Source organism: Artibeus jamaicensis, unplaced genomic scaffold (assembly GCF_021234435.1).
Source record: "Artibeus jamaicensis isolate MK-2021 breed Jamaican fruit bat unplaced genomic scaffold, CSHL_Jam_final contig_1044, whole genome shotgun sequence".
Taxonomy (NCBI): Eukaryota; Metazoa; Chordata; class Mammalia; order Chiroptera; family Phyllostomidae; genus Artibeus; species Artibeus jamaicensis.
This window is the reverse complement of record NW_026521208.1, coordinates 556,822-572,918: the sequence shown is the minus strand read 5'-3', so window position 1 is coordinate 572,918 and position 16,097 is coordinate 556,822. Positions and strand designations below refer to the sequence as shown.

Here is a 16,097-nt window from a genome sequence, read left to right as displayed (position 1 = left end):
TAGGCCTTCCTTAGAGTTTAAGGCTGCTGTAAATTTCGCAGAATTTAAAAACAATCTGTTTTAACTTTTTAAAAAAAGCATGTTTAGAAAAAATTATACGTGAAAAGTGCAAAAGTGTGCAATTCCCCTTTCACGCACATCCCTCAGCTTTCCCGCTCTCTTTCCTGCCCACTCCCATATTACAAGTTGTTTGTGAGATGCTTCCAAAAATATTGTGCTTCTAGGAAACACATCACATTAACGATAGCCCGTGATATGTTTTGAAAACTTAAAAAATATATTTTATTTATTCATCGTTAGAGGGGAAGGAAAGGAGAGAAACATCAACGTGTGGATGCCTCTCTTGCGTCCCCTGTTGGGAACTGGCCTGCAACCCAGGCATGTGCCCTGACTGGGAATTGAACTGCAATTCTTTGGTTCGCAGGCCCACACTCAATCCACTGAGCTACACCAGCCAGGGCTGAAACTTGCGTTTTTCCCTTAAAACACGGATTGAAGATTGTTCCACACTCTCAGTACATAAAAGCCTGCTTGCTCACTGGTCAATTGTACAGTTTGCTGTTGAATGGATGTACCATGACTGAGTCAGCTACTGTCCTCCTGAGGTTTCTAATGGTTTGGCAGCACAAACAAGGCGGCAACAAGTCCCCTTTACTTCTGTTGCTTTGCACACCTGCCCGCCTACCTGCAGGATGTATTTCTGGAGGTGGAATGGCTGGGTCAGGTGGTCTGTGCGTTTGAAACTGTGGAAGACATTGGCAAATTGTTCTGCATGGAGGTCATTTGTACAAAGTCATGGCGATGTAGTACATGAACACCGCATGCTCTCACTCATTGTGTCTTCAGAACTTCTTAATCCCCCAGTCGGACAGGTGACATGTGACACGTCAGTGTAGTCACTGTTGTGGTCTTCACAACTTCTTGTTATAAATTTGATTATGGGGGCTCCAATTTTCACGAGGCTTCGTCACTTAGTCAGTTCCCTTTCTCCAAAACTACCTTGGCAAACACATTGATTTGTTTGTTTGTTTGTTTTAATTCAGCTTTTGAATTGGGAAAATGGCTTCAATTTCCAGTGGCTCTCCAAAGGATTCCTGGACGTTCTGCCTCCCCCGCACATCCCCAGAGGGATTCAGCAGGGCGCTAGCGAGCCCTGAGTTTCAAAGCCCTGGCCAAGGTCCCCTTCCACGACCCTGAACTAATTTTGTAGTCATAAATTTGTATTTTTTTTCCTTGAATAGGCTGCCCCCAGATTGTTTAAGCTTCAGGCCTGGTTATTCTCCTGCTGGTCTCCATCACCTCAGTTTCCAGGCCCTCTGGTGGGTGTCATGTGTATCCCCCCCCCAAAATTCTTTCATGCACATGTAGGCCCGTACTCACCTAGATGATCCACCCCTCCCTCTATTACACTTGCTTTTCTCCATGTATCATGGAGACTTTTCTACACAAGGTATGGAGGATGGCAGCAGTGGATTGGTTGGCCGGTGGGTAACTGCATGGCCCTCCATTGCACAGGTAAGGAGATAGTCAGCCTCCCTTGGGTGAACTTAGTGTGTATTCATTTTGTTCCTGCCATTTTCTTAAGTCTCCTACCAGGTTGCAGAGACTTAAATGGAAACGAACTATGGGGTGGCCACAGGTTTCAGGAGAGGTAAGGATTAAAACAGGTGAAGTTGGCAGGGGGTGTCTCAGCCTTTTTTACTCCCCACCCTCCCTAGGAATCTAGGACTGCAACAGAACAGGTCCCCTAGAACCTGCTGTGTACAACCTACCACAAGCACGGGCATCTGCATGTTAGGTTTATCCCCGGTTGCGACATAGACCATGGTCTTGCTAAAGAAATTCCGAGTATCCAAAGGCAGGAGGGAGAGATCATCGTAAGCCTAGGGTGCCTCCAAAATCACACTGAGTAGGCATTGCCTTTACAAAAGGCCCTATTACCCTACTGGTAGTACCACTACAGCCCACAGACAGACGCCCACTGCACACCCGCCAACGATAACGTGCCACTGTATCTGACAAAGATGGGACAACCCAGGCACGGACTGCTGCGTGTCTGCTGCACAGCAGCAAATCAATCACTTAGTGTTCTGCCTCTTTACCAACTTCAGTCCTTACTTCTGCTCTTCCAGTTCAATGCAGACACCATGGGGATATCATTTGGGGTAGCTGGAAATACAGCCTTTCCATTCTCCCCACCTCCTCAAAGGATCCGCTGTCCAATTTCCATCACAATGTACGTTTTGGGAGGAAAGGGTCACAGACATGTCCAATTTGGTTACGCCAAAACAAACCTTTTTACCCAGTTTTATCATTTGTTCAGACACTCGCTGTTGGTTCTCCCCTGATCTTTGCTAGAACTGAACCATCGTGGGTTTTAGTTCAAGAGAGCACAACTCAGCGACCTCTAGCTTTTTAATATGGGGTCAGGTAAATAATACATCGAGAAAGTGGGGCAGGAGAAAAGACGAAGGTGAGAGAAGAGAACTGATGAATCTCTGTGCTCTAGGAGTCACGTTCAGGACAACATTCCTACTTAAAAAGCGTTGACATGTATATCACCCTTCTCTGAAGCTCACAGCTTCCCCTTGGAATGAACGGGGGTGGGGGGTATCTTACCAACATTTTATACGTGGGACAGCAGAGAAAACCTGTGACTGAGCACAGCGCACCTGCACCCAGGTCTGTGGTGTTTCTCATTATTGAAGATGTCATGGTATATGATGGACACTCTCAGGGTCCCTCAGGAAGGCATCTGTGGGGTAGCAGCCATTCCAAATGTCTCTGCTGTAGTGCAGCCAAGAGGATCCATCTTGAAACTTTATTTGGATTGTATTTCACATAAAATTGAGGGAATGATGATCAGCGACACTTTCTTTGAAAGATCTGGGTGAAAAAAGAAAGAAGAGTTCAAGGTCAAGATGGCAGTACAGGCAGACATGGCTCATCTCTTCGCACAAGCACATCAACGTTACAACTAAAACAGAGAGCAGCCTTCACTCAGGAATGCCAGAAATCGAGCTGACTGGAAGTCTGATAACTGTGGAATTAAAAGAACCACATCCATCCAGACTGGTGGGAGGGGTGCAGGTGCAGGATGGGCTGGCCCCACACCCACGTGGACAAAAATTCGGGAGGGATGTCCCAGCCCCACACCGGGCCCCGCCAGCCCAGGTTACCAGAGCCAGGAAGGTAAGTCCCCACAACTTTGGGCTGCAAAAAACAGCAGGGATTGAGTCAGTGGAAGAAAATTCTGGAGCCCCAAGCAGTTCCTTTTAAAGAACCCACACACGGGCTTACTCAGACTCACTACCTCTGAGCTCCAGCGCTGGAGTAGCAGCTTGAAAGACACCAGTGTTATACAGGGAGGGACCGAAGTATCTGGCAACAAGGTGAGCAGAGGCCATTGTCCCTTTCTAAACCCTCCCCTACAGAGCTGATAAGCTAGTGCCATATCTGAGACTCCTTCAACCTGGCTAACATTGTTTGACCTGCCTTGGACACCCACAGAGTCTCTGCCCCACCCAACTTATAGGCCCACCCAAGCTGCTTTTCCATGAGAATGGCTGGTCTTGGCTCCTAAATCCTATCAAACAAGCAACTGCCCTTCAGTGAACCCTAGCAGCAGCCAGATTAGATTCCCAGCTTGGCTTTGCCTGGGAATCTCCAAGCCCAGCACAAGTAGCAGCCATCTCAGATGGCTTTATAGCTCAGGCAGGGTGTCCCCGAGCAAAACACAGCTTGGGAGCTAACTTTGACCTGCACCACCTGGGAAACCTCAGGGCCAGAGCACCCAGTGGACAGCTACGGACTGATCAAAGCGCCACCACCCTGCCCCTGCACAGCTGATCCTCCTCAGAGGGTGGACACTGGTGGTCAGTGGTCACAGCCAGTCCTTGCAGCTGAAGGGCCTGGGTAAATCCCTCTCATTGATCTGCCAATAGCAACAGGCTCAACTACAAGAGGAGGGTATACCCAGTCCACATGAAGAGCACACCTTGAGTACCAAGCTTGAATGGGTAGTCATCTATAGGGGAGGCTGTACCACTGGACCCTACAGCACACCTACTACACTGGGCCACACTACTAAGACACAGTCAAAGCAGCTCTACCTAATACATAGAAACAAACACAGGGAGGCTGCCAAAATGAGGAGACAAAGAAACATGGCCCAAATGAAAGAACACATCAAAAATCCAGAGAAAGAGCTAAGTGAAATGGAGATAAGCAATCTATTAGATACAGATTTCAAAAAGCTATTTATAAGGATGCTCGAGGAATTTAGTGAGGGCCTCAGCAGCATAAAAAAAAAACAACAGTCAGAAATGAAGGATTCACACTAATTGAACAAAAGAACAATTTACAGGGAAACAACAGTAGAATGGATGAAGCCAAGAATCAAATCAATGATTTGGAACATAAGGAAGTAAAAAACCAACCAATGACAACAACAAGATGAAAAAAGAATCCAAAAATATGAGGATAGTATAAGCAGCCTATGGGACAACTTTAAGAGATCCAATACTAACTTTATAGAAGTACCCGAAGGAGAGGAAAAGAACAAGAAATTGGAAATCTATCTGAAAAAACAGTGAAAGAAAACTTCCCTAATTGGTGAAGGAAATAGACATGCAAGTCCAGGAAGCACAGAGTCCCAATTATTATGGATGCAAAAAGGCCCACGCCAAGACAAATCGTAATTAAAAGGCCAAAGGTTAAAGATAAAGAGAGACTTAAAAGCAGCAAGAGAAGAGATGTTAGTTACCAGGAGGTTACCAGATGGGAGGGGGCAGGGGGAGAACGGGTAAGAGGTGAGGGGATTAAGAAGTACAAACAGGTAGTTACAGAATAACCATGGGGATGTAAATGTCAGCATAGAAAATGGGGTAGCCGAAAAACTTACATACGTGACCCATGGACATGGGCAATGGTAGGGGGATGGCCTGAGGAAATAGGGGTGGTGGGTGGAGGGGGGCAAAGGGGGGAAATTCAGGACAATTGTAATAGCATAATCAATAAAATAATAACTTAAAAAAATAACAGGGGAAATATCAGATAGATGATAAAGTACTATATCAGTATGACTTCTTTCACTTATTTTATGACAATCTTCTCTGGACATTATAGAAATAAAATTTGATTTATTAATAGTTGCATAATATTCCATATTAGAGATTTATAATGTTTTATTTAATAACCTGACTATCGAAGGATGTTAGGTAATTTATGATGTTGCTTTTACAAATAATGCCTCAATTTAAAATATCTTCGTGTATGTGTTTTGCCCACATATATGTGAATATGTCTGTAGGCATGTTCCTAGAATTAGAATCGCTGCTTCAAAGGGTATGCATATTTTAATTTTTAAAGATATATTCCCAAATAACTACCAAGACTATGGAGAAATCTCTATTTGCCCACATGCCAAGCAACACTAGAAAGTATCCATCCACCTTTTAATTTTTGTCCATCTGGGAAAAAAAAAAGGTATTTTCTGCTTTAAAATTCATTTCTCTAATTACTAGAGGGCTATCCATCTCTCACCATCTTTAGAGCTTTTTCACTTGTTTTTCTGTACCTGGCTCATTTGTCTCTAGCTATTTCCAGGTAATTTGTGCACAATAAAAAACTGTTAATATATTACTATTTTATACACACACAGAGAGGCAGGCAAAAGGAGATCAGTAGGGCTAACCCCAGTCGGTCGCTGGAACTCAGGTTTGTTGACTGATTTTTAAAGTCTCCGAGAATGTGTACAGAAGGCCGGCAACCTGAGCACTTGGGAGATGGTGTCTAAGTGCGCGGTGCACTGAGACATTCTTGGCTAACACATCTACTGTACAGATCACCACCTGCGCGTACCGAAGCCTCTGTTGGCTGTACTTTTTATCCTTCCCTTGAAATGGGTTTTCAGAATACTCCAGTTGGACTTTTTGCACCTCGCTTAACTACAGACAGGGAAGACGGCTGTGTTCTTTCAGCTCCGGGCGCGGCCTGTGCCGCCCTGCGAGGACCTGGACCAGAGCCGACGCCGAGTCACGCACCTGCTTGTCAGCGGAGGAAAGTTCATACCGTCTCGCTGCCTCTGTTTCCTCCTTGTTTCCCAAATGAGTGTAATGAAGGTGCCAAACTCATGGAATTCTTATGAAACGTAGACAAGATAATCATGTAGGTGTCCCGGCACAATGCCTGATGCTTATAAGCATCCAATAAATAGTAGGTATTAAAATTATTGTTTACCATGTGGGCTATAGAGGCAAGGAATTAGACATTTAGGGTTTATTCCACGTGCTAGAACCTTTGTTTCCCAGTGAAAGTTACTCTTCAGGTTCAAGAAGTCCAATAAAACTCCCTTTTCTTGGGTGGGTATCTCATCTTCTGTCCCCGTCACATTTCTGTGATCCCCTTTCCTTAAAGCACTCAGATGGTCAAGTCGCTTAATACCTCAGCAGTACTCAAGTTCCTATCACCTTTAAGGCCTAAGATAGTCTCTTACCTTAAGGAGTCCATTTCATTTTCTCTGCACGAAACTTACTTTATATTCCTTTAAAAAAGTGAAAATCCAAATTCCAATAAAAAGTCAGATAACATGGAAAACAGTATGGAATTTTCTCAGAAAAATAAAAATCGACCTGCCTTTTGACCCAGCAATTCCACTGCTGGGATTATATCCTAAGAACCCTAAAACATCAATATCAAAGAACCCATGTACCACAATGTTCATAGCAGAACAATTTACAATAGCCAAGAGTTGCGAGCAACCTAGGTGCCCATCAGTAAATGAATGGATCAAAAAATTGTGGTACATATACACAATGGAATTCTATGCAGCAGAGAGAAAGAAGGAACTACTACCCTTTGCAACAACATGGATGGAACTGGAAAGCATTATGCTGAGTGAAATAAGCCAGGCAGTGAAAGACAAATACCATATGATCTCACCTTTAACAGGAAGCTAAACAACAAAACAGACAAGCAAGCAGAATAAAAACAAAGACACTGAAATAGACAACAGGGGCACAGTGACCAGAGGGGAGAGGGAAGGGAATTTAAGGGGAAAAAAGGGGAGGGATTTGGAGGAACAAGTATGAAGGACACAGGGACAAGAACTAAGGGGGGGTGGAAATGGGAGGGAGGTGGGGGGTACCGGGCAGGGTGGGCTGGGATGGGAGAAATAGACAAAAAACTGTACTTGAAAAATAACTAAATAAAATTAATTAAAAAAAATAAAGTCAGATAACCAACAGAGAGAGAGAGAAAATTAGAAAAAAAGACGTAAAACTACAGATGGTCTAGTTCCACTTGCTCTTACAGATGAGGAAACCGAAAGCCAGAGGAGTTAAGCAACTTCTCGAGGGTCACACAGTGAATGAGTGGGGGAGCGGGGACGGGAACCCACACACCTGGACTCTGAGCCGGCGCTCTGCTGACTAAATCAGAATGTGCTCAAGCACCCAGCTCTTCTCTTCGCCCAACGTGATTTCAAAAATTAAAAGTAGGCAGAGAGACACGGGTTTTAAAAAGATGGATCAAAAGGAAACAGTGCTCTTCAACGTGGGCCCAGAACGCTAGCAGTACAAGACACTTCCCTGCTGGTTAGGAAAACATGTTCTCACTCAGAGGGACGGCCCTCCACCTCTTCTTTTGTGTCTGGCTCAACAGCCCGTTTAACAAGGATATTCTATACCCACGGCAAGTAGTGAATACCAGTCTCACAGGTCGGCAGTTGGCAATCCCTGGCCCACATGCCAGAGATGCTTCAGGTGCCAATTTCAGGCGGCAGGTGAACCAGCTACTGCGTACACCTTCCCCTCCCTATCATTTCCCATAGTCTTTGTCCATACTTGTCGCCACCCTCTCACCAGAGTTTTCAAGGGTGACACCCTCATGCAGCTCCCCACGGAGACCAGCCCCTCCTGGCCTTCCCAAGTCTCAGGCTTAGCAACTTGTCACAGTCCTTTGAGGAGCCAATGGCCACTGCTGTCTGTGATAGAAATAAATAAACCTTCCCAGCCTGTTTTTAAAATAGTAGGTTTCTGTATTTCCTCTCTGTGGCCATAGAGCAGTAACATATTCTTGATGATTGATATCCATCACATAATAATATACTGAAAGTTGCCCTGTCTGGGTAGCTCAGTTGGTTAGAACATCATCCCAATATGCCAAGGTTGCAGGTTTGATTCCTGGTCAGGGCACGAACAAGAATAAACCATGAATGCATAAATAACTAGAACAACAAATCAATGTTTCTCTCTCTCTCTTCCTCTCTTCTCCCCTTCCCCTCCCTCTCCCAAAGCAATCAAAAATAAACTAAAAGCAAAAATTGGATAAATCTAATGGATAATAAAACATTAAAAGAACGAAGGCAAACACCTGCCCAGGCCCATAAATTACGGGCGGAAATTCAGATGTGATGACTTCATTTGTACATCCACTCGAAGTTTACTGAGTGTATGTTATGAAGCCATTTGAGTTATGAAGATCAGTGCATCTTTAATAACAGTGGCACAGAGTGGTTCAAAGTTCAGGAGAAGTCAGACTGCCTGGTCTTGAACTATGTTTCTATCAGTGAATAACTCTGTGACCCTGGGTAAATGAATGAACTTCTCTAAACTTCGTTCTCCTTTTCCTTATGTGAGGAAAGTAATAGTACCTATTCTGCAGACTTGATGTGAAGGTTATATTAAAGCATTTAAGTTGGGTCTGCTGCATACAAAGTGCTCAATAATTATCAGCTACAATTACAATTCTAGTATAACCCACCACTAGGGAAATTTAAAGAAGGTTAAAAATCAGAAGGTAGCTCAGTGTTGCAGATTTGGAAAGGAAGCTAATAACTAAAGGGTCCTTTACTTACCAGGTGTTTAGTGAGTGCTCACTGTGTGTCAAGGATGCTAAAGTGTCAGGGGTGGAAAGACAAACCGATTCCCACCCTTCCCTTTGTGGAGAGATGATGCACAGAGAAATATGTAAGTCCCTGGCCTAGGACTATAAAGTGTTGGGTGTCAAAAACAAAATTTGCACCCCCACTTTGCCCTAGGACAGGTCTCCTATGCTTTCTCCGTAAATGGGCTAACCACAGGTTGAAAGGGACAATGTTGCCCTGGGACCCTGGCCAGTGGACTCCCAAAGCGGTCACCGAGTCTGGGTGAAAGCTCGGACCCCTTCTCGGTCTGCTCCGCCCAAGGTGGAGGGGCCTCCTGTGCCACTGAAGGGGACGGGTGTTAGCTGTGAAGGCAAAAGGCTTGGTGACTTAGGAGTCACGATGCTCTCGCTGATTGAAGGACAGAGCCTTGGTATCAGACACCCCTCTTGGGTTTTGTCGTCCTGAGCTGCAGAGTCTGCTTCATCCCTGGGGGAACAGCCTCAAGCCTGGGCATGAGGCTCCCTCCAAACCCAAAGGTGACATGATTCCCTCCTGCACTGAAAGGTCACCCAGAGCCTTTGACACATGTGATGGGAAGAAAGAATGTCAAACCAAAAGAGGAAATAAAAAGATGGGGAAATAGGGATCATGTTGGAATGGCACATGCCAAAACTCTGAAGAGAATTTCTGGAGAGGAGAGGTAATCGGTAATGGGGAGCTCAAGTATGAGCATGAGAGGAGTCCTAGGGAAGAAGTGTCATTCTAGTTTTGCAACAGAACATCAACTGTCAGCAACCGACATCAGCCTAGAGCAGCTTACACCATAACATGAGGAGCAAAAGGATGCAAAACCACTTTGATGACAACGTGACGGTTTAGATTAGTAGGAAGGAACCAGTGGATGTGCGGTGTATGGATATGTGTGTGGGCAGCAGAGATGATATATTATGGTTTTTGTTAATGACTTTCCCTGGAATGTAAAATCACTCCATAACACATCCTGGAGTAATCTTCTCTGGCTTACGAAAAATGTTCTGTATATTTAATGTAAACCATCACACTGAGAATTCTTATTCTTGTATCTAGCAGAGGTTATTGCATTAAAGCAGCTACTTCTACCCTGTATAAAATGAATTCACCAGCTTCTATACATACTTAACACTGTTGTGAACAATATGTTCAACTAAGTTAGCGTGAACTTTTCCTCAGACTATCCCCATTCCAGAAGAATAATTAGGACATGCTCAGAAAAGACCAAATTTCCTTACCTTCGCATGAGAAGAACAGCAGTACCAGATGAGAGTCAACAAGAGACAAGGCACTACAACCTATTGAACAAGAATAGATGGTAAAATAAAAGAAAGCAACCTAGTTAGTGCCCAGATTTGGACCCAGTGACCTCAGAAGGGGAAGCACCTGCAGGTCGGGCAGGGTCCAGCTTTCCCAGAGCTCCTGTGGGAGCTGCAGACCCTCTCCTTTGTTACTGATAGAAAATGAGGCAGAATCCTCAGAAAAGAAGTTTCAGTTTTCACTGGGCTCGACCTAATTGGGAGCCCTGGGGTCTCACTGGAGGGCAAGGCAACTCTTTTCTCCTGCATCTGCTCTCGCCCTTGCAGGACACACAGCCACAGAGCACTGCTCTGAGATGACGTCACTCATTACAGAACCTGGATCCTCTGTGCTGTTTGGATTTTGTGCATCTTAGCACTGCCCTGGTCCCCAAACCTGGTCCAGGTGAACCCCAAAGGAAGCAGGATCAGTGGAACAATGAGTAAGCTCCTGGCATTAACCTTGATATTTAGGCTTCTCTCTTCTGTAATCTGGGTCCCATGAGCTTCAGCAGAAGTGACATGTAAGCACCTAGAAAAACCATCAGAGTCCAAGTGACAATTCAAGGTATTGATGTGCTATAGACAGCTGGTTATGGAGGCAACAGAGGGTGGCCCCGGAACTCCAAAGTATGGTCAAGGTGTCCCCATGGGGCTTATTAGAACATATCTGAGGGAGGGTTTTCCGGGACACAAAGCATTGGAGGTACCCTCTGATCTCTACCCTGAAGTGGGCAGATTTGGAGTCCAGCCCTTCCAGGGAAGGGAGGAAAGGACCCTCTCCAAGGTGGCTTCCCTCAAAGCTTCATGCCTCTTTTGGGACCGGAAGAGGATTTGCTACCTATGGCTCTGTCATATTTACTTGTACTCTGTTGCACTCTCATACTCAATGTAATAGAGGCCAAATGTCATTTTGGAAATCTCATACCAATAAAGCATGCAGTTTACTTTATTCTTTACTGTGTGATTCCTGACTTTCTGGGATCACAACCTGAACTTGGGAAAACTGAGCAGTTAATCAAGTTTTGGGAACATGTCCACCTGTGCTCTAACTCCACATTTCCACACTGATGAGAAACACATTGGGAAACACCCAAAATGGCTCTGATCATATGAGAAGCCCGATGCATCCTGGGCAATCCATAAATATCGGCACCTGTCTTCTTCCCAGTTTGTTTGATGGTACAGGGGATCTTCAGAAAATCTGAAAACTGACACACAGATGATGAAACTAGTAGCCATATGATGTTGTGAAAACAGTAGTTTAGGACACAGTGTTTCAAATTTGTCATCATCTGACCATCAATGATAAAAATAAAAAATTAGAACATAATAAATAAAATATTAATGTTTATGATACTAAATGAACTATAACCTTGGGGAATGAATCATCTCAAAATGACATGCTTCTATTGCATTATCAAGGTGACATTCCTCTAAATTCTAAGTGGTCAGAGCAAGAAATACACATACACAAAACACAAATATACACAAAGGACAATGACACACACAACACAACCAGCCCTTAACTGCAATAAACATGTTCTCAGGTATGTACGTCATCCATCAGCATTGGGCACTTCCTGTCATCACAGCTCTCATTTCAACCTGCATTTATAGCCCCTATGGGTCTGGTGAGGTCCTCTAGAATTTTTATTATACTTTCTATCTGAAGGCAGAATGAGTACAAACCACCACACTGATGATATACATGACTTCCTAATTAAACTACTTGAAAATTGGTTTTCAAGTCGTTGGTTTTTCACTGATGTAGTAAATATCCAACTCAAGCCTGAATGGATAGTCAGAAAGTCACAGCAGGTGTAAACTGATTAAAATAATTACAAATTGATACGAATTGTATTCATAGAGTACAGTCTGTGTTAAAAGTGAACAGTTTGATGTTTTCCTTTGCATCTTGAAAAATGAGAGAATAAATCATTGACTATGGCTTATTGAGCAGAGCCCGAGATACAGACACTTCAGTTGGTAGGTGCCTGGGTTCTGACTGTCAGAGCTGTGACTGAGTGAAAGGAATGTATTTCCACAGTTTTGAGAAATACCCTTCAAAACAGTTCAATTCCATTTTCTCTGATGCTGGCTTCCTTGATTCATATTGTTATTTTTATGCATTTCTCAGATTTTTCTATCCTCACCTGAGGACATGCTTATTGGATTTAGAGAGAGGGGTAAGGAGTGGGGGAGAGAGAGAGGAAGAGAAACATCCACTAGAGAGAAACATTGATAGGTTGCCTCTCACATGCACCCTGAATTGGGACTGAACCTGCAATCTTTGCAGGTGCCTTGAGTGGAACTCCATCCATGGCCTTTTGGTTCATAGGATCATGCTCCAGCCAACTGAGCCACCGGGACAGTGCTTCTCAGATTTCTGAAAAGAGAAGTGCGGCATTTAATTGGAAGACAAAAAACCATAACATCCTAGAAGAAAACAGGCAGTAAAATCTTGGAATTTATTCTAGAAATATTTTTGCTGGTATAGTTCTTCAGCCAAGAAGAAACTAAAGAAAGACTAGACAAATGGAACTCTATCAAACTGAAACACTGAAAAGTGTCTGCACAGCAAGAGAAACCATTAAGAATACAAAAAGACCACCCACTGAATGGGTGAAGATATTCACCAAAGACATATCAAATAAGGCATTAACAATGCCACTGTGGAAAACAATTTGGTTTTTCCTCAGGAAATTAAGCATGGAACTAACTGCCTTATCACCTACTCAATTCACTTCTGGGAATATATCCAAAGAAGCCTACAACACTAATTTGAAAGAATATAGGGTCAGGCACAAATAGTATTACAAAATTTTTATTACACAACCTCTTATTACAAAATTATAAGTATGTAATTCTGTAACAAAATAATATCACACTCAAGCACACCACATAACATTTTAGGTGAAATGCTCAAATTAAAACTACAGATTATGACAATCATATCATTACCCTACCAACCACACTCAAGCAGGTGTTACTTCTGCACCCCAATGTTCATTACACCATTGTTTACAATAGCCAAAAACTGAAAGAAGCCCAAGTGTCCATCAGTAGATGAGGGGATAAAAAAAGCTGTGGTACATCTATACCATGGAATACTACATGGCCACAAAAAGAAAATCTTTCCCTTATGACAGAATGAATGGACCTGGAGAGCATTATGCTAAGTGAAGTACGCCAGTCAAAGAAAGATAAACACCACGAATCTCATTTACATGTGGAATCTAATGAACACCAAAAGCTAGTAAATTAAATAGAAACAGACTCACAGATCCAGAGAACAGACTGACAGCTGTCAGAGGGAGGGGGTGGGGCCTGGGGGAGAAAGGTGAAGGGTCAACCTCCCCAGCATCCTCTCCCACCACGTCCCCTCCCCCCTTGCCCACTCAGCTCTGTCACACTTGTCTTGTGCTGCTTGCTGCCACTGCAGTCATCCTCAGCTGAGTGGTTCAGAAGCTACAAGAATATTGTCAGGAAACATTTCAAGAACTTCACCAGGGGATTTAATCTTGCTCTGTTAGAAGTGATCATAACCCAAGAATATATGGAAACTTTGAGTAATGCTCAAAACGCTTACCTCTAGAACCATTTAAACATTTACTAGTACATGTCCTTCACTTGATCTTTAAGATATTTTAGGACTTTTTACATAGTTTCTTATTGCACCACACCTTTTCCTACTTTTCCCCTTTGCTACTAAATCATTTCACCAAGGAATTTAGAGTTTAACCTTTCATTTCATTCACCACACAGCTGGTGAGGCACATTCACTTGACTCTGCAGTATTTTCTGTATTAAAATTTCAGTCACTTCAGTAGGAATCTCATAGGGCATTACTTTTACTGTGCTGTTTCCAACTACCACACGGTGATAAGAAGTCAAATATCTAAGTACATAAGCCAAAGAAGTGGGCTGGTATAATTTTCTCACATTTAATTTTTTCTCCATGTAATATTCCTGGCTTCACTTTTTTTAAAAAAACAAACACTAAAAAATTTAATAATTTAGTTGTCCCATTTCAACTTGAAAAGCTATGCTCTTCTATGGAAGTTTACCCTATTTTCAGAGCTAGAAGCTGAACAATTCCTATTCGTATATGAAATTTCTAATCGGGAGAACTGTGTGAGTTTTCCCTTCACCTGGACCTCACCTGCAGCACCCTACCCAGGGCGTCCTTCACCTGAGCATTCCTCAGGCTGTAGATGAGGGGGTTCAGCAGTGGGTTAAAGAGATTGTAAAACAGGGACAGAATTTTATTCTTCTCCCCTTGTTGACTGGCGTCAGGGACCATATAAACCACCATGGCACAGCCAAAGTAAAGCCCGACCACACAGAGGTGGGAGGAGCAGGTGGAGAAGGCCTTCCTGCGGCCCTCCCCAGACTGGATCTTCAGGATGGCCCAGAGGATGTGTGTGTAGGAGACCAGCACCAAACAGAGGGGCCCGACTAAGATAAAGACAGAATCAGCAAAGATGATCACTTTGTTGAGCCAGGTGTCACCACAGGCCAGTTTGAGGACAGACAGGAGCTCACAGAAGAAGTGGTTTATTTCCCAAGACTTGCAGAAAGGCAGCCTTAGAAGGAGAAGCACGTGTATCAGAGCAATAATAAATCCACATGACCAGCACATGGTGGCCAGGACTGTACACACAGTCCAACTCATGATGACAGTGTAGTGGAGGGGGTGGCAGATGGCCACATACCGATCATAGGACATGGCCACCAATATCAGACACTCTGTGTGAGCGAATACTAGATACAAAAATGTCTGCATGATGCATGGGACAAAGGAGATGGCTCTTTTCTGGGTCACTAAGTTTGCCAGCATCTTGGGGACATTGTTGGAAGCATAGAAGATGTCAATGATGGCCAGGTGGGAGAGGAAGTAGTACATGGGGGTGTGTAGTCTCTGGTCCAGACAGATGAGCGCAAAGATCATGCCATTTGCCAACAGACTGAAGGTGTAGAGCAGGGAGAAGACCCAGAAGAGGAGCACTTCTGTCTCTGCGCTGAGCTGGAATCCCAGCAGCACGAACTCTGTGGCCCATGACCAGTTCCCCTTCATTCCTTACAGAGACCTGGTCAGGAACTGAAGTGTGATAAAGGTCAGGGCTGGAGAATCAATACAAAGTGGAGTTAATCTCAACATGAGCTCAGAGAAAGGCTGTATTTTTGTCACTCCTCAGAAGCTTCCCCTTCTCCCCGAAACTGGTTACCTGTTTTTAACTTTCATATGTAATAAATTTAAACTTAAAGAAAACAGTCAAGAATTATGCAAAGGACTCCAATATAACCATATGCCCAGATTTAACAAATTGTAGTATTTACTTCATATTTACCTTATAATTCTTCTCTCTATATTATTATGTATGAGTATTGCTTTTTTCTGAAGCATTTGAGATTAAAGTATGAATAAACATGATACCCATTTACTTTTAAATTCTGCTTTTTTCCACCAAAAACAAAGACATTCAGTAATGTAACCACAATGATCAAAATCAGGCAATTTGATATTGACATGATTCTTTAATCTATAATATTCTCTCTCTACTCCCCTCACCCAGGACCCAATCCAAAATGACATGTGATATTTAATGTCATTCATCTTTAGTGTCCTTTCATCTGAAATAAGAACCCTGTCTGCCTTTTCATTCATGATCACTGAATCTTGGAAGACTGTAGAGAAGTTCTTCACTACAATGTTCTCCAAATGAGACTGCATGCAGCTCCTCATTTTTTAATCCGATTATTCACTTTCTGCAGGGAAATTAAGCATCTTCCATTGTGTTTCATGGGCAGGTGCATGAGACTCACTGTTCCATCACTGGTGACACTCACTCAGATCGCCTGGTGAACATGGTGCTTCCTGAGTATCTCCATTGTAGAAT

The 16,097-nt window shown here is 43.5% G+C and overlaps 2 protein-coding genes across 2 annotated transcripts in view; both read right to left on the bottom strand.

The window, feature by feature from the left end:
* The window catches only part of ARHGEF5 (Rho guanine nucleotide exchange factor 5), a 32,164-nt gene extending 29,276 nt beyond the window's left edge, over positions 1 to 2,888 (bottom strand). The window contains exon 1 of the mRNA XM_037143624.2: positions 2,620 to 2,888. The gene's annotated coding sequence lies outside the window, so the exon portion shown is untranslated. The remainder of the gene's footprint in view (positions 1 to 2,619) is intronic.
* An 11,456-nt stretch (positions 2,889 to 14,344) lies between these two features.
* On the bottom strand, positions 14,345 to 15,299 carry LOC119048078 (olfactory receptor 2A5). The gene has a single exon (XM_037143627.2). It carries the CDS (start codon positions 15,272 to 15,274, stop codon positions 14,345 to 14,347), a length of 930 nt encoding a protein of 309 aa, XP_036999522.2. The 5' UTR covers positions 15,275 to 15,299.
* Positions 15,300 to 16,097: the final 798 nt, after the last annotated feature.

Coding starts and splice junctions, on each gene's coding strand:
- LOC119048078 (XM_037143627.2), bottom strand. CDS start 15,274: ATGAAGGGGAACTGGTCATGGGCCACAGAGTTCGTGCTGCTGGGATTC.